The following is a 24,520-nucleotide window of genomic DNA, read 5'->3' as shown; positions in this document are numbered from 1 at the left end:
GCCTGTGGACTCTCAGTATGGAGAGCTCGCAGCCGCAGCCGACAGGACACGCCCTCCTTTCCCCGACCTTTTAAAGCGGGAGGCACCTGGGTTCAGATCCAAGCTTCGTGTGGTTTCGGGCACGTTCGTAAAATTGCTCAGCCACACATTCCTCTTGTGTTTAAAGCTGCGTCATGGGAATGTTGTGACGATTAAATGACACATGAAGCTGTGCCCAAGGGTTTCTGGTGGGGACAAGATTGTAAAGAAGAGGCTCCATTCTCTCCTGTACCAAAGCCCAGACCTAGCCTGTCAGAGGAGCTGGAACAGTAGCAATCCGCTCCACAAATACCTCTGTTTGCAGATCTCCCACAAAAGTGAAAAAGATGTCTCAGGTCCAGAGACGGGATCTCAGTAATCACTGTAACACCAAATTCCTTAGAGTAGAGCCAGATTTGTATGTAAGCCAAAGTTAGGGTCAGGAGGCCCTTGGAGCACTTGTCTGCTTTCTCAGGCCTCTGGTCCTGACCCCTCTCAACACACTAGAGCAGGGCTTCTCAATCTTAACATAAATGTGCTGTGGACACTTCTGTTGTCTCGTGAAACCTGTGGAGCCTCTTCTCAGAGTAACATTAAAAAATTCATAAAATAAAATACATAAGGTAACAAAAGAAACAAATTATTTCAAAACGGTTGTCCAAACATTAGAAGAATGTGTGATAGAGTAGTATACATGCTTCTTTAGATGTGGCATCAACCTAATGAACTATTGTAATTTCATAGTAGCGATGAGCATATAGGACATTTTGAGAAATCTGTAACAACCGTAAGGAGATTTGAAAGTAATTTCTATTGATGGCAACTTCTAATGTGGTTTGTTGCCTACATTCATAGTTGAAGCAAATGCTTTCAACTAGAGACTGGTGAAAATAAAGATGTGATGTTTTCCCCCGATTCACGATCCCATGGACCCTCAGTTAAGAGCTTCTGCAGGACAGGGTCCTCATTTTGCATGTAGGGAAACTGAGGCAAACAGGTCTCCTGATTCCTAGGTGAAGTGTCTTCCCACTAAAGTGTATAACTCTGGAACTTGGGGAAAACTATCTCCAAACCATTATCTTCACCCTGGAATTCCCAGGTTTACTCTGCCAAAAACATGCCAGTGGCCCAAAGTCTCCCTTTTTTGCATCACCCCCAGAGCATACATCTGGGATGTGAGCTTCCCTCAAGGTGCCTCACACGGCAAGCACCAAGCTCCATGGAGCCCAGTGGCTTTTCCCAGGCCAGGCTTTGAGGGATCCAGAGGAGAGTTGAGTCAAACCTTGGTAATTTTCCTCTGGTAACTATCTCCTTTTGATTGATAAGAACAGCCATTTGTCATTCATCCCCCATGAAGACTGAACAGAAGAAAGTAGCCTGGACAATTTAAAACAGCACAAGGAATTTAGGCTTTGTCAGGTACAGTTACTTCAAGGAGTTCACCTGGATTTCCCTCCCATGAACACACAGTCTTGTTCTTTCCCATTTGAGGATATAGTCAGAACAGGCTGTATCCCTGAAAGCCCCCTGGAGAAGAGCGAGCATGCCAGCCCCGTGGGCACGAGGAACACTTCTCTTCCCAGGCTCCTGAGGGCAAAGAACATTTCAAGAAACAGGGTTTTTCAGGGACCTCACTGGAAGCTTGTCCTTGCCTGAGCAGTCCTGTCAACTGTCCCATATCCCTGCTCCCAGACCCCAGGTCCCCAGTGGGGCTCCTTACTTCGGGACAGAAATTCTTCTTTCCTGCTCTCAGGCTGGGGGCTCTGGTGAAAGCACTTTGAATGAGCTCTCAGCCCTTGACTTGTTCTTCATTTTTGTTAAAACTCCATCTCCCACTTCTGTCATTGCTGGTACCTTCATTACTGGTAGTTATGGTCTTTGAAAGCCAGAGAATGGGTTCTTTTTTAGCAGTCAGGGGTCTTCCTGCTGTTCTCCTCCTCCACCCTCACTGTGAAATTTTTTCTCCTCTCTCTCCTCCACGTCCCCCTCTGCCACTTTCTCCTTTTCCTTTTCCTCTTTTTTTTTTTTTTTTTGTTGCATGTTAGAAATAGACTAAGGTGCTGAAAAGGCTGAGAAAAACCACTCTTTGAAATTGTTTTCTTCACCTTGGGGGAGAAAGCTTTTTCACTTGATAGTTCATAATAAGGATAAGACTGATAATAGAATAACTAGAAGATATAAGGACAGAATGTGCCCTCAAGTATAAAGAAAGGTGCCTCGTCTTTTCTGGAGAGAAGACTTTGCTTAGAAGTAGGACAGAGAACAGAGCTGCTGCAGGATGAAGGGGAAGATGGGCTAGGAGCGATGCAGGGAGGCTGGGGGAGCAGGGGAGATGAGAGGTGAGGGCGGCCAAAATGGTCCTGTATGTACGGGTGAAGGGATGGATGACTGACCTTATTTCTTCACTTGTGACCCCCTCACCCATTTCTATTCTGTCCTGTTCCTCCTTGGTTGTTGATGGCTGGGGAGATTGCAACGATTATTCCTAAATTCTAAGGTTGTGGACTTTGGTGGAAAGAGCATTGGTCTGAGAATGAGAAGCTTTGGGTTCTAACCTCTGCAAGAGTGGGCCAGGCTCTGTGCCAGAGGGGACCCAGCACAACAGGAAATCTCCTGGTTCTGCAGCAAACACCTGTCATGATTGCCAACCAGTGCTATGCTACCCAGGAGGCCAAGTGGGGTTGGGGGAAATTTTTCTTGACTAATCTAGAGTCTCTTTCACCCTTGTGCGGACAGGGAATTCCTGTTTTGTAGTGCTCTGTGCCCCCCTGCTCCAAAATTGTAACAGGACCTCTGGGGTTTGAGGTCCTTTCATGTGGCCCCATTGAAGCCATCATCCTAAGTGTTGTCAGGTGAGACAGACATCAGGAACACCTAGTTACTCCACCAAAGTATTCAGGTTTCACAATAGAATGTGTCAATTCCAGGAGCCTGGGATATAGAAACCCTTGTTGGGGAGGGGGGTCTTTCATCCCATTTCCCTGTCTCTCACCAGCATCCTGGTCACAGGGCCAGTCCACCACAGCCCACAGGACACCTGGCCCTGCAGACATAAGCTGTTAAACTGGGCCTGGTATCTGGTGACCCAGTATCCTTCTTTGCTGTCCTTACACTAGTGGTCTAATTTATGACCTCTCTGTTCTCTAAAAAGGAGTTTTGTCCATGCTTGTCTCTGTGGGATACTTGGAAGGTTGGCTGAGAGGGCATTCAGTATTTCACATCATCCAGGGATCATGCAACGAGGATTGTTACGAACACGAAGAGGAGTTGAAGATAACAGGGCTGTAGCTGCGTGAAGGTGGGGCACCTTCATCCCGGCGGCGCACACGTGCATTCACAGTGGTTACTGCAAAAACCTCAAAGTTCTGCAAAGACCTCAGGCCTTGAAACTGAATCACAGAGGGCTCCCTTCTCACCAGTCAGGCAGCGTCGGTTCATCCTGTAAACAGTTGCATGCATCATTTTCCTAAAATGCTGCCTCTGACCCCTCCTCACTGAGCAGCATCGTACGGTAGGCGCGGGGGGGCTGACGCGACTGAGCGCCAGGACAACGCCGCTCTGCTGAGAGGCTCCAGCCCCGTGAGACGAGGCTGACCGCTCGAGGTGCTGCGAGGTGGCCAGAAGTGAGAGGAAACCCAGGCACGAGAGAGGGAAGGAAGGCTGCTCTGTGCACCAGGTACTGTCGGCACCTTTCACGGACAGTGACATTTGAATTGAGCTTTCAGAGAAGGGAGGATTTCAAAAGGTAAGTGTTTTTCAGATAGAGGAACAACAGGAACGAACAAGGAGTGGGGACGTACGTACGGGGCTTGTTTGGAAACCCGTGGAGCGACAGGTGGCCAGAATGTAGGCTGCTTCCTGGTCGGGGTGGGGGTGGGGGGCTGGAGGGGCAGCCCCTTGCCCACAGCCTTCCAAATATTTACTTTGTCAGCCTTGGGATGTCTTAAGTTACCTGAGTGCAATCACACAATTTAGCAGCTGGTATATTGTTTCCAAGATATTACTAGAAAGCGCTCAACGTTAAAAGAAAATCTGGTTAGTTGTTAAATCATATTTGTATCTCACCTCTGTAGAACTGTGAGGTCTTAGAGACAGAAGGGACTAATACCGTCAGCCAGTCCAGTCCCTCGCCGGGCGCAGAAACTTCTACGCCAGTGGTTCTCAAACTTGAGCGTGTATCAGAATTACCTGGACGGCTTGTTAAAATACAGGTGTCTGGGCCCAGTCACTGAGTTTCTGATTCAGTAGGGCTGCGGTGGGGTCCAGGGATTTGTACTCCTAGCGAGTTCCCAGGTGCTGCTGTCGCCGCTGTAATTCTCCTTGCAAACTGTCTTACGTAACACCTCTTGCCCGCCCTGCTTTCACCTCTCTAGTGGTGTGTAGCTCATGACCACCCAAAGCACCCGCCCACTGTTCTTCGTTGCCTCCAGTTGTTTAAAAATTCTTTCTCATGTTGCCTTCAGATCTGCCTCCCTTTCACTTCCAACCACTGCGTCTCGCTCTGCCGAGGGCTCCACACAGAACATGTCCCTGGATGGTGGTTAAGTCGCAGGCCTGGCTCATCTGCTGACTCTGCCACTAGGTATGTGACCTTGGGCAAGACTCTCAACCTCTCCGAATTTTCCTCATCTGTAGAGTGGGAATAATAATAGCACTGATGTTTAGATTAAATGACAAAATGTGTGTAAAATAATTAGCCTGGTGCTTGGCACATAGTAAGTACTCAATAAATGTTGGCTATTAGCATCACCTGGTTTTCCTTTTCTACATGGGGTCTCATCAAATCTGTGAAGAAAGCTAATCATTCTAGCTAACATTTCTCCCTTCTGGGCTAAATATCCTGTTCCTTCAACTATTCCTTATGGCACAGTGTCAATATTTCCTTCATCCTTGTTACTCTCCTCCAGAGTCTAGTTTGTAAAATTCCCTTGTCAAGTGTGTGTGGGCCTCAGACCTGCCACCGGCCTCAGCATAGTCAGAGCTTAGTATATTCACTGCAGCCAAAGATCACTTTAGCTTTGGTGACTAACTTCCACATTTCACTCCACCACGTCAGACTTTTGGGCAATGAAGATGCCTGAGACCACATCTGCATGTAGAGGAAATTTTGTTATTCTGGCACATTTCCCCTTGAAGCTCACCTGGCTGCATCTACACACGGCTCTTACTGTGTGTGAGTGTGTGGGATGTTGGGTGGGGAGAACACCTCTGAACCTTGGTCTGATCTGGGGCTTACACTTGCTTTGTGACGGGCGTGACAGTCGGCAATCTGGGTGACAGGCCATGTAAGGAAGCACGTCAGAGGCTGACAGAGAAAAGGGATCTACTCCCCTTCTCTGCCTTGCCCTCAGCCTTTCCTGGCTCCACGGGCCTGGTGGGAGACCCAGAGTCTCCCCTGGGAAAGGGCGAACTGACCCCTCTGGCACAGCCAATAGTTTTCTGGAAGGAAACCAAACCTCAGGGCCAGAGGGCACTTAGAGCAAAGCCGTGTAGGCATTTCAATCCCGCCGCTGTCTCCACTGGCCTCTTGCCCAGAGTCCTTGGTAATATCATATGAGGAAGGAGTCAGGGCTGTGTTATTGTGGGGACGTGGTGGCAACTTCAGGGGCGTGGGTATCACGGCGACAGGGCAGGCCCTGAGAACAACACCTCTCAGTTTCAATTCTAACTTCCAGCCTGTAGTGAATGGCTCACTGGGAATATTGACCTCAAATTCTGTCTTTTAAATAGAAGGCAGAGAAAAATCTATCTGCCCAACTCACTGGTATGCGGGAGAGTCTGTTTTGTCTCTTTCTGGTCACAGAGGACAGCGGCTCCTTTGCAGCCAGGCCTCCCTCCTGCAGAACTGCTGGCTCGGCAGCCCAAACACTGCCACCTGCTCCACACGCGGATCTGTGTGGGGCTAACCTGAGCTTCTCCAGGACACAACAGCCTGATGACAGAAATGGCTGCAGTTGCAGCTCTGTCTGTCTTCTGGGCTGGGATGTCCCCTCACCGCCACCACAAAGCCACACTGTGCTGTGTGAGCAAATAGGAAGATGGTTCCTCTCGGCAGCTCCCTGCCTGTTGGACGCCAGTGTCATGTGGCACGTGGCTCTAGAGCTGCAGATCCCCGCCCTCCTCCGATTATCGCCCCTTGAGAGCTGCCCCAGTAGCTGCAGGCTTGTGAGTCCCAGTGCTGAGCTCCTCGCTAAGCCTCCTGCCAAGCTTTGTCTTTGGCCAAGGGAGCTGAGGAAAGTAGCCTCACACGTTTTGTGACATCTGCACTTCTTCAGCCTTCCCACAGCTGCTATAGGAATCCCAGGCCTTCCTGATGCCCAAGTCTTTGAATCAGGGACTTCACATTTTGTCCTCTGGAATATTTCCAGTCTGATGTAGGGGAAAGGAAAAGATAGTGTTTAGCGAAGGATCCACTGCTGAGGGTAGAATTTCAGCACTCGCATAGCTGGCTGGGGGCACAGAGGCTGTACTCCACCTTGAGGCAGATCAGATGGGCTCATCCTTAATCTGGCTTGGGCTTTTGAGAAGAAGATGTACTGTCTTCAGTGGATAATGAGTATTGTATTTTTTTGTTTTTTCTGGCATGTTAGAATTCTAAGCAATGGGGAAAAACAGGGTGCACATGAATTCGTTTGTTCTCCAAACTAGAGTGTCAGGAAGTCCTGGGACCACCCTGAAGGAGGCAATACTTTGAGGCAGGGGTGTCTTTTAAATCATGCCACAGACTTGGGCCCACTAGACTGTTCCTTGTCTTGATTCTGTCTCACTGACCTTTCACCCATGGATGGGATGGTCCCCAGTCTCTCTGTGAGGGCCGGAGTCAGGCTGAGGCTGTGGCCTTGAGATCCCTGGCACTTTCCTTGCTGTTTTCCTATCCCTAAGCTTGTCCCTTTGGGACCCCTGAGAAACTGGCTCTTTCAGACAGGGTCCGAACTTCCCAAGGACCATTGATCCTCCATTTCTGTGTCTTTCAGAAAGAGGCAAGTAGAGACCCTAATCCATACTCCAAAGTGCCCAAGCTTTGATACATTCCAGAACCCAGGACATGGCCTGTTCTCTCTCTGCACGTCAGTTTTTTTTCCCCCCAGTGGAAAAATACTGTGTATTCTGACCCCTCAGCTGGGAAAAGGAAGAGGGAGGGAATGACTACTAAAGTATCCTTTGCAGCCAGCTTGCAAGTATTAATAAGTCACAGCTCTCCAGGGGTCCTCATGCCTGCCCTGACCTGCTACCTGGTTGCTGAAAAACACTAGAAAATTTAGATCAGCAATCATGTGGGGCCACAATGTGTGAACCAGCCGAGGACCACGGCTTTGCCCTTCCTCCTGCCCATTGCCTCTCACTACTGTAAAACATTTATCTCAGTTCTGCATCTGGACCCTGGCCTAATAAATCCCTCCAAAGGTATGCAGACTACACAGACTGCTTCTTCAGGTGTTGGGTAAGGCCAGAGTAACATAGGGAGTAAAAGGGGAGATTGTCATAAACATTGACTCAGGTCAGGGACAGAAAACCACTGGAGCTTAAAATGTCAGGCTCTGAGTAAGTTAATGAGCTACTAAAAAGACAAGGATAATCAGATCTGAAGTTGGAGAAAAATTTGAGCATATCAGGGAATATCTCAAATGTGAAGGGTGGAGGCTAGAATCTTGTACTAAACCAGGCAGACTGGTGTAGTAGAAAGGGCATCGGCCTTGGAATTTTTTTTTTTAATTGAACTACAGTTGATTTACAATATTATATTAGTTTCTGGTATACAACATAGTGATTCAATATGTTTATAGATTATATGCCATTTAAAGTTATTATGTGGGGCTTCCCTGGTGGCCCAGTGGTTAAGACTCTGCGCTTCCACTACAGGGGGCACCAGTTAGATCCCTGGTCAGGGAACTAAGATCCCACATGCTGCACCATGCCGCCAAAAGAAAAAAGAAAAAAAGATAAAGTTATTACAAAATAATGGCTATCTTGCCCTGTGCTGTATAATATATTCTTTTTTTTTTTTTTATAAATTTACTTTTATTTATTTTTGGCTGTGTTGGGTCTTCGTTGCTGAGTGCCGGCTTTCTGTAGTTGTGGCGAGTGGGGGCTACTCTTCGTTGTGGTGAGTGGGCTTCTCATTGCAGTGGCTTCTCTTGTTGCGGAGCACGGGCTCTAGGTGCGCGGGCTTCAGTAGTTGTGGCATGCGGGCTCAGTAGTTGTGGCTCGCGGGCTCTAGAGCACAGGCTCAGTAGTTGTGATGCATGGGCTTAGTTGCTCTGTGGCATGTGGGATCTTCCCAGATCAGGGCTCGAACCCGTGTCCCCTGCATTGGCAGGTGGATTCTTAACCACTGCACCACCAGGGAAGCCCCTGTACAATATATTCTTGTCACTTATTTATTTTATACATAGTAGTTTGTAACTCTTAATTCCATACCCCTATCTTTCCCCTCTCCCCTTTCTTCTCCCCACTAGTAACCACTAGTTTGTTCTCTATATCTGTGAGTCTGTTTCTGTTTTGTTATATTCATTTATTTGTTTTATTTTTTAGATTGCACATATAAATGATAACATACAGAATTTGTCTTTCTCTGATTATTTCATGAAGCATAATGCCCTCTAGGTCCATCCACATTGTTGCAAATGTCAGAATTTCATTCTTTTTTATGGCTGAATAATATTCCATTATCTATACTACATCTTCTTTTTTCCTGCATCTGTTGATGGATACGTAGGTTGCTTCCATATCTTGGCTATGTTAATAATGCTGCTATGAACATTGGGGTGCATGTATCCTTCAGATGAATGTTTTCATTCTCTTCAAATGTATGTCTAGCAGTGGAATTGCTGTATCATAGGGTAGTTCTATATTTAGTTTTTTGAGGAACCTCCTACTGTTCTCCATAGTGGCTGCACCAATTTACATTCCCACCAACAGTGTAGAGAGTTCCCTTTTCCCCACACCCTCTTCAGCATTTATTATTTGTAGACTTTTTGATGATGGCCATTCTGACTGGTATGAGGTGACACCTCATTGTAGTTTTGATTTGCATTTCTCTAATAATTAGCGATGTTGAGCATCTTTTCATGTGCTTTTTGGCTATCTGTATGTCTTCTTTGGAAAATGTCTATTTAAGTCGTCTGCCCGTATTTTGATTGGGTTGTTTGGTTTTTTTTGATATTGAGCTGTATAAGCTGTTTGTATATTTTGGAAATTGAGCCCTTGTCAGTTGCATCATTTGTAAATATTTTCTCTCAGTCTGTAGGTTGTCTTTTCATTTTGTTTATGGTTTCCTTTGCTGTGCAAAAGCTTATAAGTTTGATTAGGTCCCATTTGTTTATTTTTGCTTTTATTTCTTTTGCTTTGGGAGGCTGACCTCAGAATACCTTGCTATGATTTATGTCTGAGAATATTTTGCCTATGTTCTCTTCTAGGAATTTTATGGTGTCATGTCTTATATTTAAGTCTTTAAGCCATTTTGAGTTTATTTTTGTGTATGGTGTGAGACTGTGTTCTAACTTCATTGAATTGCATGTGGCTGTCCTTCTTTCCCAACACCATTTGCTGAAGAGACTGTCTTTTCTCCACTGTATATTCTTGCCTCCTTTGTTGAAGATTAATTGACCATAGGTGTGTGGGTTATTTCTGGGCTGTCTAGTCTGTTCCATTGATCCATATGTTTGTTTTTGTGTCAATGCCATGCTGTTTTGATTACTGTAGCTTTGTAGTATTGTCTAAAGTGGGAGTTTTGAGAGGCAAAGTAACTGCTAAGTGATAGAATCATTTCTGGAAACGTGGCAGACTAGATAATCTGAAAACCCTTTCTCTACAAAGTTCATAGAAATACTGGGTAAAATATACCACACTTTGTTTTCAAATAGGTAGTTGAATGTGGACAAAAGGAAAGAGATCTCTAAGTTCCAGAAGTGAAGAGAAAGCTGAAAACCAGTAACCAAGCAGTCTGTTGTGCAGGGTCACTTTGGGACAAGAGAAAAGACCTAGAAACTGAGACCCTGTATGGACACCAGACCCTCAGAAGGCTACACTCTCAGTGAAAGGGTGGGATAAAAAGCAGTCCTGTTGACAAAATGAGATTCATTTATTCACTCACTCATTCAATTCATTTTTGGAAAGCTTGCTATAAGCTAGGCTTATATTCCAGGCACTTGGGATACAGTGACAAAACAAGTACAAATCCCTACCCCTGGGGAATTTATATTCTGGTGGGGAAGAGACAGAAAATAATTAATAAACATATTATATAAATATGATAAAAGGAGATATGTTTATGGAAAAAACAGGACAGGGTAAAGCGGATCAGGAATAACAAGGAAACCATCTGTCTTGGCCTGGACTCTGGAGAGAAAAAAGAATCCTCTCTTGCAAATTCCTAACCACAGATCTGCCTTTAGGAGGTGCTAGCACTGTAACTGACATTAATTATTTTCATGATCTGGAAACACTAAGGCAAGTAACTAACATAAATTGACCCCAGGTTTTTGGTGCCTTTCCTCATCATTCTAGGGGTATGGAGTGGTGCTGCTTGACAAAAACAACAGAAAACCCTCCACCCAGGCTGCCAAGGTTTCCAGAGATAAAGCCCAGACAAACTTGAGCTCACAATAAAAAATATAAAGCTATTAATGGCAGATTTAAGATCTTAAATCTACCATTAATGGCATCAGCATCTGATGCCAAATCCCATGCTCGTAACTCTTATCTGCATGTCCTCTATGCACACACCAGGGCAGGACTAAACTATACCGTCATGGGCAGGACCCACAGCATTTAGGTTCACAGAATCTTAGAGTTGGAAGCAATCCAAGAAATCGCCTACTCCAGTCTCCTAACAATGCAAGACATCTTTCTGTAACATGACACAGGTCAACATCAGCCTCTGCTTGAGTACCTCTAGGGAAGTAGAGCACATTCCTTCCCTGGATAGTGGGAGGCCTTATTGTAGAGGCAAAACAGTACTACCTAAGGAGACAGACAGGCTCTTTAAGCCTTCTGGGCCAGGAGATCTCAGACAGGATAATTAACCAGATGAATTTAAGCCTTCTTATCTGTAAAATGGGGATATTGTCTCATAAGATCATGCTGAGTGTTAACAGAATAATAGATATAAAGGCTTACCAGACACACAATAGATAATGTTATTTTCCCTTCTGCATTAACCAGATCAGAGCCACTGATCTGGTAAATCTCATTCAGTTCCACATAACAGTGGGAAAGAGTTTTGTCATTAAAAAAAACAAACAATTGCTTATTTCTATTTAATTTTGAACCAGCACTGTCTCTATATTTCAAGGCCTCTTCTATTCTCAGTTTGAAGGCTTGTGGTTATTTATCCCATCTGGACTGGGGTAAAGGGTGAGTCTGAGAAGTCTCTTGATTGGGGACTGAGTGTAAGCTCCACTGTGAAGGCTGCCTTTTTATTTTTTTGACCCCGTGGCATGTGGGATCTTAGTTCCCCGACCAGGGATTGAACCTGTGCCCCCTGCATTGCAAGCGCAGAGTCTTAAACACTGGACCGCCAGGGAAGTCCTGCCTTTTCTTTTGATCATCCAACTTTTTTCACTGTAGAAGTTTCAAGAATAAATTCTACTGATTTCGGCTCCTTAATTAAAAAATTAAGGCATTATTTAAATGCAATACAATTCACCCATTTTAGGTGTATAGTTTGGTGAAATTTGGTAATCGTAGACAATTGCGTAGGCACCCCACACTCAAGGTATAGGACAATTCCCTCACCTTCAAGTTTTCCCTTTAGGCCTTTGACTTTAAAAGGGACATTGACAAGTTGGCTGGGACCCAGGGCAAGAAGTCTTGAAGTCATGACATAGGCAAACCACCTGAAGGAATGAGGGGCATCCATTGCTACCCAGAGAAAAGAAGGCTTATGGGGGATACATCAGCCTTCAAATAGTTGAAGAGCTGCTATGTAGAATAAAGAGTAGGCTTAGTGTAGCTCAGAGGGAGCCATCAGGACTCAGGGACAGAAGTGAGAGATATTTTGATTCAATATAAAATAGTTTCTAAAAACAATATTATAACAACTATTTACAGATGATGAAGGTGAGACAGAGTTAAAAATGAATTCTTCAGCAGAAACTGACACAGCAGTGTAAAGCAACTATACTCCAATTAAAAAAAAAAAAAAGAATTCCTGTATATCAAACACTTGGGAAGTGATGGAGTCAAAATTTGAACCCAGGTGTTCACATCATTTTTAAAAATTTATTTATTTATCTATTTATTTATTTTTGGCTGCATTGGGTCTTTGTTGCTGTGTGCGGGCTTTTTCTAGTTGTGGCGAGCAGGGGCTACCCTTCGTTGTGGTGCACGGGCTTCTCATTGAGGTGACTTCTCTTGTTGTGGAGCATGGGCTCTAGGCATGCGGGCTTCAGTAGTTGTGGCACGTGGGCTCAGTAGTTGTGACTTGTGGGCTCTAGAGCGCAGGCTCAGTAGTTGTGGTGCACGGGCTTAGTTGCTCCGTGGCATGTGGGATCTTCCCGGATCAGGGTTCAAACCCGTGTCCCCTGCATTGGCAGGCAGATTCTTAACCACTGTGCCACCAGGGAAATCCCCAGGTGTTCAGATCTTAAATCTACATTTTTCCCCTTCTACCCTCCACTTTGGAAGATATACAGGAGGCCCAGGGAGTATAGTGTGAAGGTAGAGGTGACCTGGTATGAGTTAGCTGCTCAGATGTTTGTCATTGACCACCATTTACCCCCTGGCTCTGGCCGTGCCTTCACCCGAGGGCAGCCAAGACCCAGCAAGACAAGAGGCCCTTGGAGCATGGGTGGAGGAGGGCAAGGCCACCCTGTGCTCAGCCTGTCGCTTGCTTTGCTTCACTGCTTGGAGCAATCTCTTGCGCTGATTTCCAGTGTGGGCTGAGGATCCAGGTCAGTGAGAAGCCCAGCCCTAGGTTTGCCTGTGTGGGTGCTGCTGACAGGGGTCAGCTGCTCGTGGCTGGGACGGAGCACAGCTGCCAGCCCGCTGCCCAGGCACTGGCCCAGGAGTTGCTGCAAGTGCCTCCACCTGCCCAGCTGGGCTTGCCTGAGAGGTTCTGGGCGTGGATGGGGAAGGCAACTGTTGGAGAATAGAGACAGAGCACCCTCAGTTGAGAGAGAGAGAAAGAAAGAGGAGAGAGTGTCAGAGAAGAGGAAGGGAGCTGGGAAATAAGAGCAGGGGCTTTACTGGCTCAACTTCTAGGGAGCATGCAAGTAAGAACTCGAAGGCAAGCGGAGGAGGAGGAAGGATGGGCGCGAGAGGGGCTTTGCTCCATTGACTGGGACTCCTTGGCCTGCTGGCCTCCTATTGGGTGGGGGTGACACAGGTACTGCTCCCCAGGAAGACCTCAGGGCTCGAGGATGGTCAGGTGATGGTCCTCAGCCCTGCCCTCGCCATGGGGGATGGTGGAGGCTCCCGAGGCTTTGGGTATTGCTTGGATGTGACTGAGGCATCTGCCGAGGGGAGAGAGCCGAGGAAGGCCCCTCCTCCCTAACTGGCCTCCCCCTCTCCCCTCCTTTTCTCCGGGAGGGAGGGAGCGGCGGGCGGGCCAGCAGAGCGCCCGCATCACTAGGCAGGTGGGCCGGAGCGTCGGGTCGGGTTTGCTGAGAGTTTTCCAGGTTTGCCCAGCTCAGGGCCCAGCCAGTTGGCAGGAAGCAGGACAGAGGTCACTTGAACTCAGACCACACGTCCCTGTTAAATACATCAGCTTTTAAATCAACCTTTGTTCAAAGTCCAGCGAGTTCCAAGACTAGAGCTCACCAGCAGAGAGAGAATTCCCTGGTGAACCCAGTGGCTCCTCTTCTTCCAGGACCCAGGTAAGGAATGAGTCGGCTTCCCCGTGACTGAGGGCAGTGACCACCGGGGCCCGAACCCCCTTCTTTTTCCTTTTCCTTTTCTACACAGTAGCTGGCTGTCCAGGGCAGAAGAGAGGCTGGTGGGGAAGGAGCCAGGTGGTGGTGGGGTTGAGGTGGAGGCATTCTCCACGCTCTGAGGGTCTCTCTGCTTGAGACGCCCCGACCCTGGCAGGCTGGGGTCTGCTTCACAAAGGAATTGGTAAACTGATCCTGAGAAAAAGCTTTCCCAGGGTTGCATGGAGGTTTGATGTGCAGCCAAAGGGAGGGAGACAACAGGCTTCACAGGTCGCGGGGAGATTCTGTCTCACAGGACCTTCCCACTGTACAAGGGCTTTGGGTAGTAAAGATTTTCTTCTGGAAGCAGCCCTTAAAGGATACAACCTAACAACTTTCTCACTGGATAATAAAAACATGCGTCTCTCCTCTTTTTTATCACATTATAGCGCTGAGAATTGTGGAGAAACCAGTGGATTTCTAGGCTGGCTGAATTTTAAAACATAGATCCCCAGGCTCTGCCCTTTGGAGTGTCTAGTTCTTTGGGTCTTGTGAGGTCCTGAAAAATCTTTTTTTTTTTTTTTCCCCCCAGCATCTCCCCCACTCCCTCACCAGATGATTCTTGTGGGCAGGTAGGTTTGGAAACCACTAGTAGCTTATTTCCTAAGCAGAAGTGGTCAAGGGATTTAAATGTGACTGTCATCTCAGGGCTTCCCAGCTAAGGAGACTCCTGATCTGGGCTGGCTCTGCAGGAACACGTTCCTCTTTAATTATAGTCCCTGCAATGCTGCACCCACGAGCTCTCAGTCCCCTTTCCAAAAGTCACAGGGGCTCTTTGTCTCAGGCCACGGTTGTCTAGTCACCTGGAATCACATGTTCTTTCCTGCAGCAAATAACTCAGGGACTTTGTGTGTTATGACAAAGTAAATTGTTTTTATCTTTGACTCTTTTGTTTGTTCTTTGTATCATAAACCATGAAGTGGCTAGTAATGATGTCCTATGTTCATAGACAACTGGCTAGACAGCCGTTTCTCATCCTGGGGAAAGAACATGGGACTGGAATACAAATAACGGGTTTTGATTCAGTTGTTTGTGACGGGCCATTAGACAAGTCACTTCACCAACCGGAGCCTCAATTTTATTGTCTATCAAAGACTCTCATCTTTTCCCCAAGGCTGTATTGAAAATAAAATTATAAATATGTGTTCATGCATAACCACAGTGTGCTTACATTTCTTTTTTTTAAATTTATTTATTTAATTTATTTATTTTTGACAGTGTTGGGTCTTTGTTGCTGTGCGCGGGCTTTCTCTAGTTGCAGCGACTGGAGGCTACTCTTCGTTGCGGTGCGCGGTGGCTTTTGTTGCAGAGCGCGGGCTCTAGGCACGCAGGCTTCAGTAGTTGTGGCACACGGGCTCTGTAGTTGTGGCTCGTGGGCTCTAGAGCGCAGGCTCAGTAGTTGTGGCACATGGACTTAGTTGCTCCGTGGCATGTGGGATATTCCCGGAGCAGGGATCGAACCTGTGTTCCCTGCATTGGCAGGCGGATTCTTAACCACTGCACCATGAGGGAGGCCCATGTGCTTACATTTCAAATGTGTCTTTCCAAGGGCTCTGTGGAACAGTGGGGCAGCCCTGCTGTCAGCTGGGGGATCTTGTCTTGTAATCTCATCGAGCCTCTATTTACTCATTTATCAATAAAGAGTTGAGACTATATGATCACGAATGTCCTTTTCAGCCCACCAAGTACAATAGATCCTGGAGCTTTGAAGGCTGGCTCCTGCTTGTCATTTGGGTAGGAATTAAAATGTTACCTCCCCAGGAATGGCTTTTAAATTTAGCTTCCTCCCTCCACCTCACCACTGCATCTCATCATTTGTAACCTTTATCATCAGAAGTCATGTTCTGCACTTTTCGTCACCTTTGGCAGACGTTAAACTTCAAGAAAGCAGGGGTCTTGTTCTTTGTGTTACCTGCTGTAATCCCAGCTCTTAGAACAATACCTGGCGTAGATTAGATGCTTAGCTATTATGATAAATGGAAGTTAGTGTGGCAGGGAGGGAGCTACAGGCATAGAGTCAATATATTTGGATAAAATGCTCTAATCAAAGATGAGGCTGAAGAACTCTGATAGTCTCTCAGGCACCTAAGGTCCCGAGTCTCATCAAGTGGGAATGGGTGTCTCTGGTCACACCTTGGTTAAATGATTTTCACATTTGTTGCATAGGAGTTTGATGAGAGTAGCAAGGTAGAGCTAGATGTATTTTCCTTGAGATCTCAACAACTCCTTTCCTTGGCCCTTCATGATAATCTCTTTGCCTGGTGGGTATCATGGCTAAATGATTAAGAATCAGAAACCTGAATTCCAGAGCAGATGTATTCTTCCTCTCTTATTTCCTCATCGGTCAAATGGGCATAATAGAACCTAGTTCTTAATGAGGATGAGATTGGAGAAGCTCATAGTGTCTTGTGCACCTTAAGTGCTACTATCCTGATGATCTTCAGACAGTTTTATGACGGGCATGACCCCAGGTAAGGGAGGAGTTTTGATAAATATGAAAGAGAACCCCTCGTCAACTCAATGGCAACTGTGGTCTGAGATGGCCAAGCCTCACAGGACATAAACACTGAAGCGCCTCTGTAGTCTGTAGAACTGAGTCTACAGTGCTTCCCAGTCTAACCTGACCTGCTTCTTACTTTCAACATATGCCTATTCTCTGGGCTTTGGGAACCAGTCACCATCCCTGAACATACCTGTGCTACTCCTTTTGCCTGGGATGCCTTCCTCCTCCAAGTCTAACTACTTGGGTTCCCTAACACAGCCCTCAAGGTTGGGAGGCTGGGGGGAGGAACCCAGACTCAACTGGGTTTGAATCCAGGTTCTGTTGCTTATCCAAATAGCTGTGGGAAACCAACTTATATTTTCAGGGACTTTTTTTTCTTGTAAATTGGACCATTAAGATTAAATGAGAACTCATAAAAGGTAACCTAGGCTGGCGCTTGGAGCCTAGCAGGAGCTCAATAAGTGTGTATAACAATAACAAACATTTTCTTTTCCATATTCCAGCACCCGTGTTTGGTAGCTGTGTCTATAACTTTCTCCCCTTCACTCCGGGCTCTGTGAGGGCAGAACAGTGTCTAATCTGGGTTGAGCCTCAGTAGTAGGTACTCAATGTAAGTTATTGATTATATAAATGGTACTTGAAATTTAGAGGCTGGAGTGATTCCTCCAGACTGTGGTGGTTGGGAAAGGATTTGTATTTATATAACCTAAAATTTGAACTGAGCCTTGAATAGGTCTTGAATTCATTCACTTGGAAAAAATGTGACCTACTATAAATAAGTAATTGGAGGGTGGGGGGGCAGGTATTTCAGGCAGAGCATGTGGTGTGAGCGAAGGGCAGGCTGGGTGTGGGTGACCACATGTGGGCCAGTTTGGTGTCACTGGGGAGCAGAGGGGGATGGAGTCGGGCTGGATTATGTTGAGCCTCAAAGCCTGAGAAAGGAGTCTGGACTTTAGGTTCTTAAATGTTGTTTTTAGAGACTAACATGGTGAGAGTAAGATCAGGAAGTTTGTCTTGGGGCAGTGGCTGGGACAGCCTAGAGGCTGGATACACAGGAAAAGAGCGAGGGTGCAGAAATGCAAGTTCAAAGGGTCTTGTAAAACAAGACGCCAGTTTTGGGAGATACTCTTGTTCCAGCCAACCCTAGGCTATTTTCAGGTACCAGTTCTATCAGCAGCACAAGGATATCCTTTCTCCGAGAGCACCTCTGTTTCCACACGATATCGACTTCTTCTCTCTCCCAACTTGCAGAACTCTTAGATAAGCAAGTAGAGTGGGGAAGGTCTTGAACTCCAACCAAGAGTCCTACCATATAAGACAAAGTATCATTCATGATGCGTGGGTAGAGGGAAGCGGCATTTAGTACCAGCAGGCCAAATGAACTTCAAGATAAGCAGATTCCATTCCTTAACATAGATGAGAAATAAGAATTACTCACTGGTCCTATGATCACCCTTCTCCATTGGAACACATTTCATTAATTTCCCACACTTGAAATCTATGGCTACCTAAGACCAAACAGTTACCATTCACAGTGGGAAAGTATAATTAGCAAAAACATATTTTGGAGCCCCACTTATTTTTCTATTTTTGATACTCATCATTTAAAATTAATAAACTTGAGTGTTTGAATTTCCACACCTCTTGCTTTAAAAAAAAATTATTTATTTTTTGGCTGCATCGGGTCTTAGTTGCAGCATGTGGGATCTTTCTTTGCAGCACGTGGGCTCTTTGCTTCGTTGTGGTACACGCGTGAGCTTCTCTCTAATTGTGGCATGTGGGCTTAGTTGCCCTGTGGCACGTGGGATCTTAGTTCCCGGACCAGGGATCGAACTGGCATCCCCTGCATTGCAAGATGGATTCTTAACCACTGGACCACCAGGGAAGTCCCCCACACCTCTTGCTTTTCAAAGGAGGAATCCAGGTGGCTTAAATATAATCTGCAGCAAAGATATTGGATCTGCTCTAGGTAAAATATTTTTGAAGAAGGATGAAATTGAATTGCATTTATCTCCTCCTAGCTCAAGACATCTGTCAACACCAGCTGAGATACACTAGGATTTCTTTTATGCTGTTGGAAGAAACAGCATGTCCCAAGGCTCTGAGGCAGGCTTTGATAGAAGGCAGACATGCCTGGCCCAGGACTGGAACCCCTTGATCAGGGCTGATGGTTGCAGGGAATTCACCATCTACAGTTGCTGACTTAACATCACCAGTCTCCACCAGTTGTATTTTTCCAACAAAAGTCTAGTGATTTCTTTGTCTTACTCATGACACGGATGCATGTAAATGCTGAAGGGGCAGCATTTCTCACAAGGGCACGATGTGCAGACATGCCTGGCCAAGCTTCCTCCTTGCTGAAGTTCAAAGTGTTTTATAAACCAGCATGGAGTTTAGTGCAAAGTGAGTCACATTCAAGTTGAATGTTACCCGAGAATTCCTGCCCTCTCTTCCCCTCATGCCTCAATGAAACAGAAATAATTTATCCTATGGTTACATCCTAGGTTATACAAATATCCTTCCCCAGTTGCAGTAACTAGGATTAAACATTATTCCCCACTGTCTTGCTAAGTTTTCACTGTTTAGTTTTTCATGGCTCAGGTGTTGGTTACATAAGTGCCTTGTGAGGAGAGGCTATGTTTTCTTTGTGGTCTGATAATGACTGCACCACTGATTCCTAACTATTAGATAAGATGGTGGTGGGTCCAGAGTACTCGTGACTAACAGTTGTAGGGTTACTGTATTTATAGAATGATCCACTACATCCTGGATTTTGGGAGACAAAGAAGACTATATTGGGGTATTTTCTTTCCTGACGGTAGTCATTGCACCTGGCTGTCACTGATGACAGTGCCCTTCTGATTTTCCCTCTCTAAGAAGAATGCTGTTTATCCCACACCCTTTCTCTAATCTTTTGGAAATCCAGTGATGTTGTCTGGTGAGTGAACCTGTTCACTCATCACTCCCCGGTGACCATGATCCACCCATACAGCCGTATATCAGGTGATGCTTCCCTCACGCCATCTTCTCCACCCTTTTCTGTTCCTTGGGTCCCTTGGCTGGTGTATCTTGTACTCACATCTATTAGAGCTCATCTGCTCCAGGTGTTGGGACTCTCTGGTCAGCTTAGCTCTGTAAAAGCTCCCTGGAATCTTATACCCCCTCGCTATATGGCATTTGGTTCTATTTTTGTAATTACCTAGCTTTCAGACTTACATGATACTTCTGGGTTTAGGGAAATCTGAGTTTATTATTTGAGCTTGATTTCATGGAGAAAAAAATCTCAGCCCTGACTTTTCAGCAGCTAAAACTAACGTTGCAGAGGTGGTCCAGAGTGAGGAGATAGAGAATCCCTGACCTGACAATCAAGATTCCTGCCCATCCCTAGTCCATCACTCAATCTCTTGACTGCTTCAAAAGGAAAATCAGGAACATTGCTCAAATGTCCTCACAGGAAATGGGATTCCCATTGACTCAGGACTCTCACAAGAGAGCAGGGAAGATGGGGCACCTGGAGTGGGCTTCTCTGCTCCAGATGCTATGCTTAGATTGCTTTACCTGATCCATCTTCAGTAATCTTTGCTGGGTCCATATGCATTTCCTATTTTAGGTGTATTTCTATCTCCAGCTCAGAATTAAGGAAGTCACGCATGTTCTCACAGCTAGCAAGTGGTGACACCGGAATCCAAAAGTGGGTTTGGCTTTAAAACTCTTGTTCTTTCTAATGTATTTACCCAGACTAGAATGCTGAGGGAAGATGGAAATAAAAATACGAACTCCCTTCACATCAGCTGCATACCTATATGGCCACTTTAGACTTTGTTAACTGGAAACTACTCTGTTGTAAACATCGTTTAAGAAGACTTTTCCTGTGTCAACCCCTTAATTTGCAAAACTGCTCCCTCAGCCCCTTCTTCTTCCCTCTCCCCATGCATCCTGCCGAGCCAGTCCCTGGAACACTTCATCTTTCCCAGGGGACACTTGTGGCTTCTCTTCCTCGAAATTCACACTGGCCCCACTGTCTCACATTCTAATGAGTTCTGGGCTCACTGTGAACGTAGAAACCCTCACCTCTTAACCTTCTGTTTTTAAACATGTCACGCTCCAACTTGGGGTAAAAGTTACCACTTTCTCCTTCTATTCTTTTTTTTTTTTTGTTAATTAATAGCTACTTTATTTATTTATTTAATTTATTTTTGGCTGTGTTGGGTCTTCGTTTCGTGCGAGGGCTTTCTCCAGTTGCGGCGAGCGGAGGCCACTCTTCATCGCGGTGCGCGGGCCTCTCACTGTCGCGGCCTCTCTTGTTGCGGAGCACAGGCTCCAGACGCGCAGGCTCAGTAGTTGTGGCTCACGGGCCCAGCTGCTCCGCGGCATGTGGGATCTTCCCAGACCAGGGCTCGAACCCGTGTCTCCTGCATTAGCAGGCAGATTCTCAACCACTGCACCACCAGGGAAGCCCTCTCCTTCTATTCTTGATATATATTATGGTGAGAAAAAGCCATGAGAAACCATGCTGATTGTTCTGCTATAAATTTGTGAGATCTATCTCTCTAATGAAGAAATATATTTAGCCTAAGTTGTTTCTTAGAAATTTTTATTCAATGTGTTGACTCATTATAGTGAAACAATGGTTCGGCTTTGGATAGTCTTTTTGCCAGGGTTATATAACCTGCCCGTCCAGGGATTCAATTCTGTTACTTTATGTGAAGTTTCTTAAAACTTTGAAATAGCTGCCAGCTTTTAAAAATGGGGACATTTTGCATAAATCTAGACTTCCAGGTTCTCTTGAGACAACGGAAGATCTGGCACACTGGGCTCTTATTTCCTCATAGCAGCTGTCTTTTGGTGGTAAGTACAGCTAATCCACCATCCTCTCCTGGCCACCTTCATGGATTTATCAGTTTGAGCTCAGTGGAGATTTTGGTCCACATTCTTGAAGTTCCTGATTTGTCTTGGTAAATTGACCTTGTCTTCCTCTTTATCTCATTTTTTCCACTTCTCTCCTGCCTCGGTAGAGGTATTCCATCTCATCAAGGCCAAACCCATTTGCTGTGCTCTCCATATCATCCCTTGATATACAAACATTAAAGATAAAACCAGCCACCAACCCTGCTTTCCCCTTAAGCTGCTATCCCAACTCTCGCATTTATCTGTTTCAAGATGTAACTTTATTCATGGCCTCTGTTATTTACTAGTATTCACTTGCTTCTTAGCCCCTCATCTGTCCTGAACTTGCATTTCCTAAACTTAGTGGCATTTTCTGTTTTCATTCTCTTTACCTCTTAGCATCATTTTGCATTGTTAACTGTCCCATCTTGAGATTCTTCTTTTAGCTTGGACTGTAAAATCTTGGCCTTCTGATCATTTCTTCTCAGCTTCATCTTCTTGTCGCCTAGATGTCGGTATCACACAAGGCTTTATCCTCAGCTGTCTTCCTTTCATGTTCTCACTCCCTTGCGTCACCAAGCACTGCCATGAGGACTCTAGTCCATCATCTCCTGAGCTCCAGGCCCACTCTTCTGTCTACCTGCAGGATGTTCTGCCAAGTCCTCTGATGTAAAACCACCTCAAACTGACTTTGCCATCTCATTCCTCATAACTACACCATCTTTTTTTTTTTTTAATTTAATTTTTAAAATTTTAAATTTATTTTAATGTTTGTTTATTTATTTATTTATTTATTCATTCATTCATTCATTTTGGCTGCGCCGGGTCGTTGTTGTGGCATGCGGGATCTTTTAGTTGCAGCATGTGGATTTCTTAGTTGTGGCATGCATGTGAGATCTAGTTCCCTGACCAGGGATCGAACCCAGGCCCCCTGCATTGGGAGCATGGAGCTTACCCACTGGTCCACCAGGGAAGTCCCAGCACCATCTTTTATCTTTTTATTTTAATTTTTATTTATTTATTTATTTATTTATTTATTTATTTATTTATTTATGGCTGCGTTGGGTCTTCGTTGTTGCGCGCGGGCTTTCTCTAGTTGCGTCGAGCAGGGGCTACTCTTCATTGCAGTGCATGGGCTTCTCATTGCGGTAGCTTCTCTTGTTGTGGAGCACGGGCTTTAGGCGCACGGCCTTCAGTAGTTGTGGCACATGGGCTCAGCAGTTGTGGCTCGCGGGCTCTAGAGCACAGGCTCAATAGTTGTGGCTCATGGGCTTAGCTGCTTCACGGCATGTGGGATCTTCCCGGACCAGGGATTGAACCCATGTGCCCTGCACTGGCAGGTGGATTCTTAATCACTGAGCCACCAGGGAAGTCTCCTGCATTATCTTTTAATGGTACAACTTTTATGCCAGTCACCAAGGCATGAACTTGTGGGGTTTTGTTTTTTGGGGTTTTTTTTGACCTCTTCCTTTCTAACACCCAGCCCAAGTGGGCAGCATTACTTGGAAGATGTATTAAGTCTTGAGCTGCTGTAACAGAATACCACATAACAGAATAACAGAAGCCCATGTGGCTTAAACAGAAATTTATTTCTTCACAGTTCTAGAGGCTGGAAGTCCAAGATCAAGGTGCCAGCATTGTTGGTTTCTCCTGAGGCCTCTCTCCTTGGTTTGCAGATGGTGGCCTTCTTACTGTGTCTTCACATGGCCTCTTCTCTGTGTACATGCACTTCTGTGTCTTCTTATAAAGATGCCAGGCCCCACCTTTGTGACCTTATTTAGCCTTAATTATCTCTTTATAAGGCTCTATCTCCAAACAGTCATAAGGCTTCAACATAGGAATTTTGGGAGTGACAAAACTGATTCCATACAGAAGGGGAGTCTAGGAAAGGTATCAAGGGTGGTTAGTAGAAAAAACTGAGCAAGGGCAATAAATCCAGGGAAAGTATACCACTTATGGGGAAACAGACAGAATGAAAAGATGGCCACAGAATTAGGGTATTCTGGCAACTCAGAGCTGAGAGGAGCCAAAAGCACAGCTATGTTCACACTGAGTGGTGACCTTAGAAGACTGAATTGTGCATGTACCACTCTGTGCAACGAGGCCTCTTGAACCCACAGCAAAACTGTGTGTGAGTGAGGTAAGCATTAATTAGGGAGAGTAATAGGGACCTCTTGTATTTCCCGGACACTAGCCACGGTCAGTGTCAATAAATATTTTGGACATCTGTGTTGTACCTGTCCTGTCTGAGGCCATCTCTGCATGGAGAAATCTGAGAGGACAGGATTGAAGAGTTAATACCATATGTCACTCAGTCCTCTCTGTAGTTCCTCCACCTCTGTCACCTCCATTCTATTCTCACAGCTACCGGCTGGGGCAGGCCTTCGTTGCATGTGAGGAGGACTGTTACAAGAGCCTCTTTCTTGACTTACCTCCAGTACGTCTTTGCTTCAGGCCATCCCTCTTGGAGCCCAACTCTGATCCTGTCATTCCTCTGCTTATAACCTTTGCGTGGTCCCTGACCACCAAACTAAGGCCAGATCCCTTGGGCTGGTATTTGAGGCCTTTACAGTCTAACTTGTCATCCATGACAAAAGGACATCTTGGTTGTCCTCCTGTTGGCTCTTCTTCAGTCACGTTGAGTTTTAGCTCTTCTTTGACCATACCCAAGAACTTTCCCACTTCCATGCCTGAGGTCCACACTATTCTTTGTGGCTAGAATGTTCTCTTTCTACTTCTGTACCTGTTGAAATCCTACCTATCTGTTGTCAATGTCTAAATCAAATCCTACCTAATTAGTGAAGCTTTCCTTAATTTGTCCCATGCTGTAGGTCTCATGGCACTTATACTCTGCTCATAGTGGTAGCTCTTTTTGTACTAAAACTTTTCCTTCACCTCCATTTAACTATAAAGTCCTTGAGGATAGAGCTGTTGTTTTACTTTATTCCATCAACCACTTAACAGTGTTTTGCGTGTAAGTGTGAGGCAAATACTTGTGGCATGGACAAATGAAATCACATTTGGGGTAATATGTCTTCTTGATGTTCAGTAGAATTTTGAGGGACCTGTGTGCATGATCCCAAACAAGCTGCACCCACTCCTGTATGCTAATTGGAGAATCTAACTGATTGGCCTCAGACAGGAATGGAGCTTGGGTTTCCACCCATAGTGTGATGGAGGAGGAGAAATGGCCTCAGCTCTT

The 24,520-nt window shown here is 45.7% G+C and overlaps 2 protein-coding genes across 3 annotated transcripts in view; one reads left to right on the top strand and one right to left on the bottom strand.

Moving 5' to 3' along the window:
* The window catches only part of CD160 (CD160 molecule), a 38,396-nt gene extending 14,414 nt beyond the window's left edge, over positions 1-23,982 (bottom strand). The window contains 1 exon segment of the mRNA XM_059920300.1: positions 23,751-23,982. Coding sequence (XP_059776283.1) covers positions 23,751-23,982 — 232 coding nt within the window.
* PDZK1 (PDZ domain containing 1) overlaps positions 3,612-24,520 on the top strand; it is a 42,229-nt gene continuing 21,320 nt past the window's right edge. The window contains exons 1-2 of one of the 2 annotated variants that reach the window (XM_059929330.1): positions 3,612-3,694; positions 4,482-4,600. The gene's annotated coding sequence lies outside the window, so the exon portion shown is untranslated. Of the gene's footprint in view, positions 3,695-4,481; positions 4,601-13,498; positions 13,836-24,520 lie in introns of those variants that run through there. The other variant, XM_059929324.1, reaches the window with a different exon arrangement.

The sequence above is a fragment of the Balaenoptera ricei genome, chromosome 1, assembly GCF_028023285.1.
Source record: "Balaenoptera ricei isolate mBalRic1 chromosome 1, mBalRic1.hap2, whole genome shotgun sequence".
Taxonomy (NCBI): domain Eukaryota; kingdom Metazoa; phylum Chordata; class Mammalia; order Artiodactyla; family Balaenopteridae; genus Balaenoptera; species Balaenoptera ricei.
Note: the sequence above shows the minus strand (reverse complement) of the source record. Positions and strands in the feature narration are given on the sequence as shown.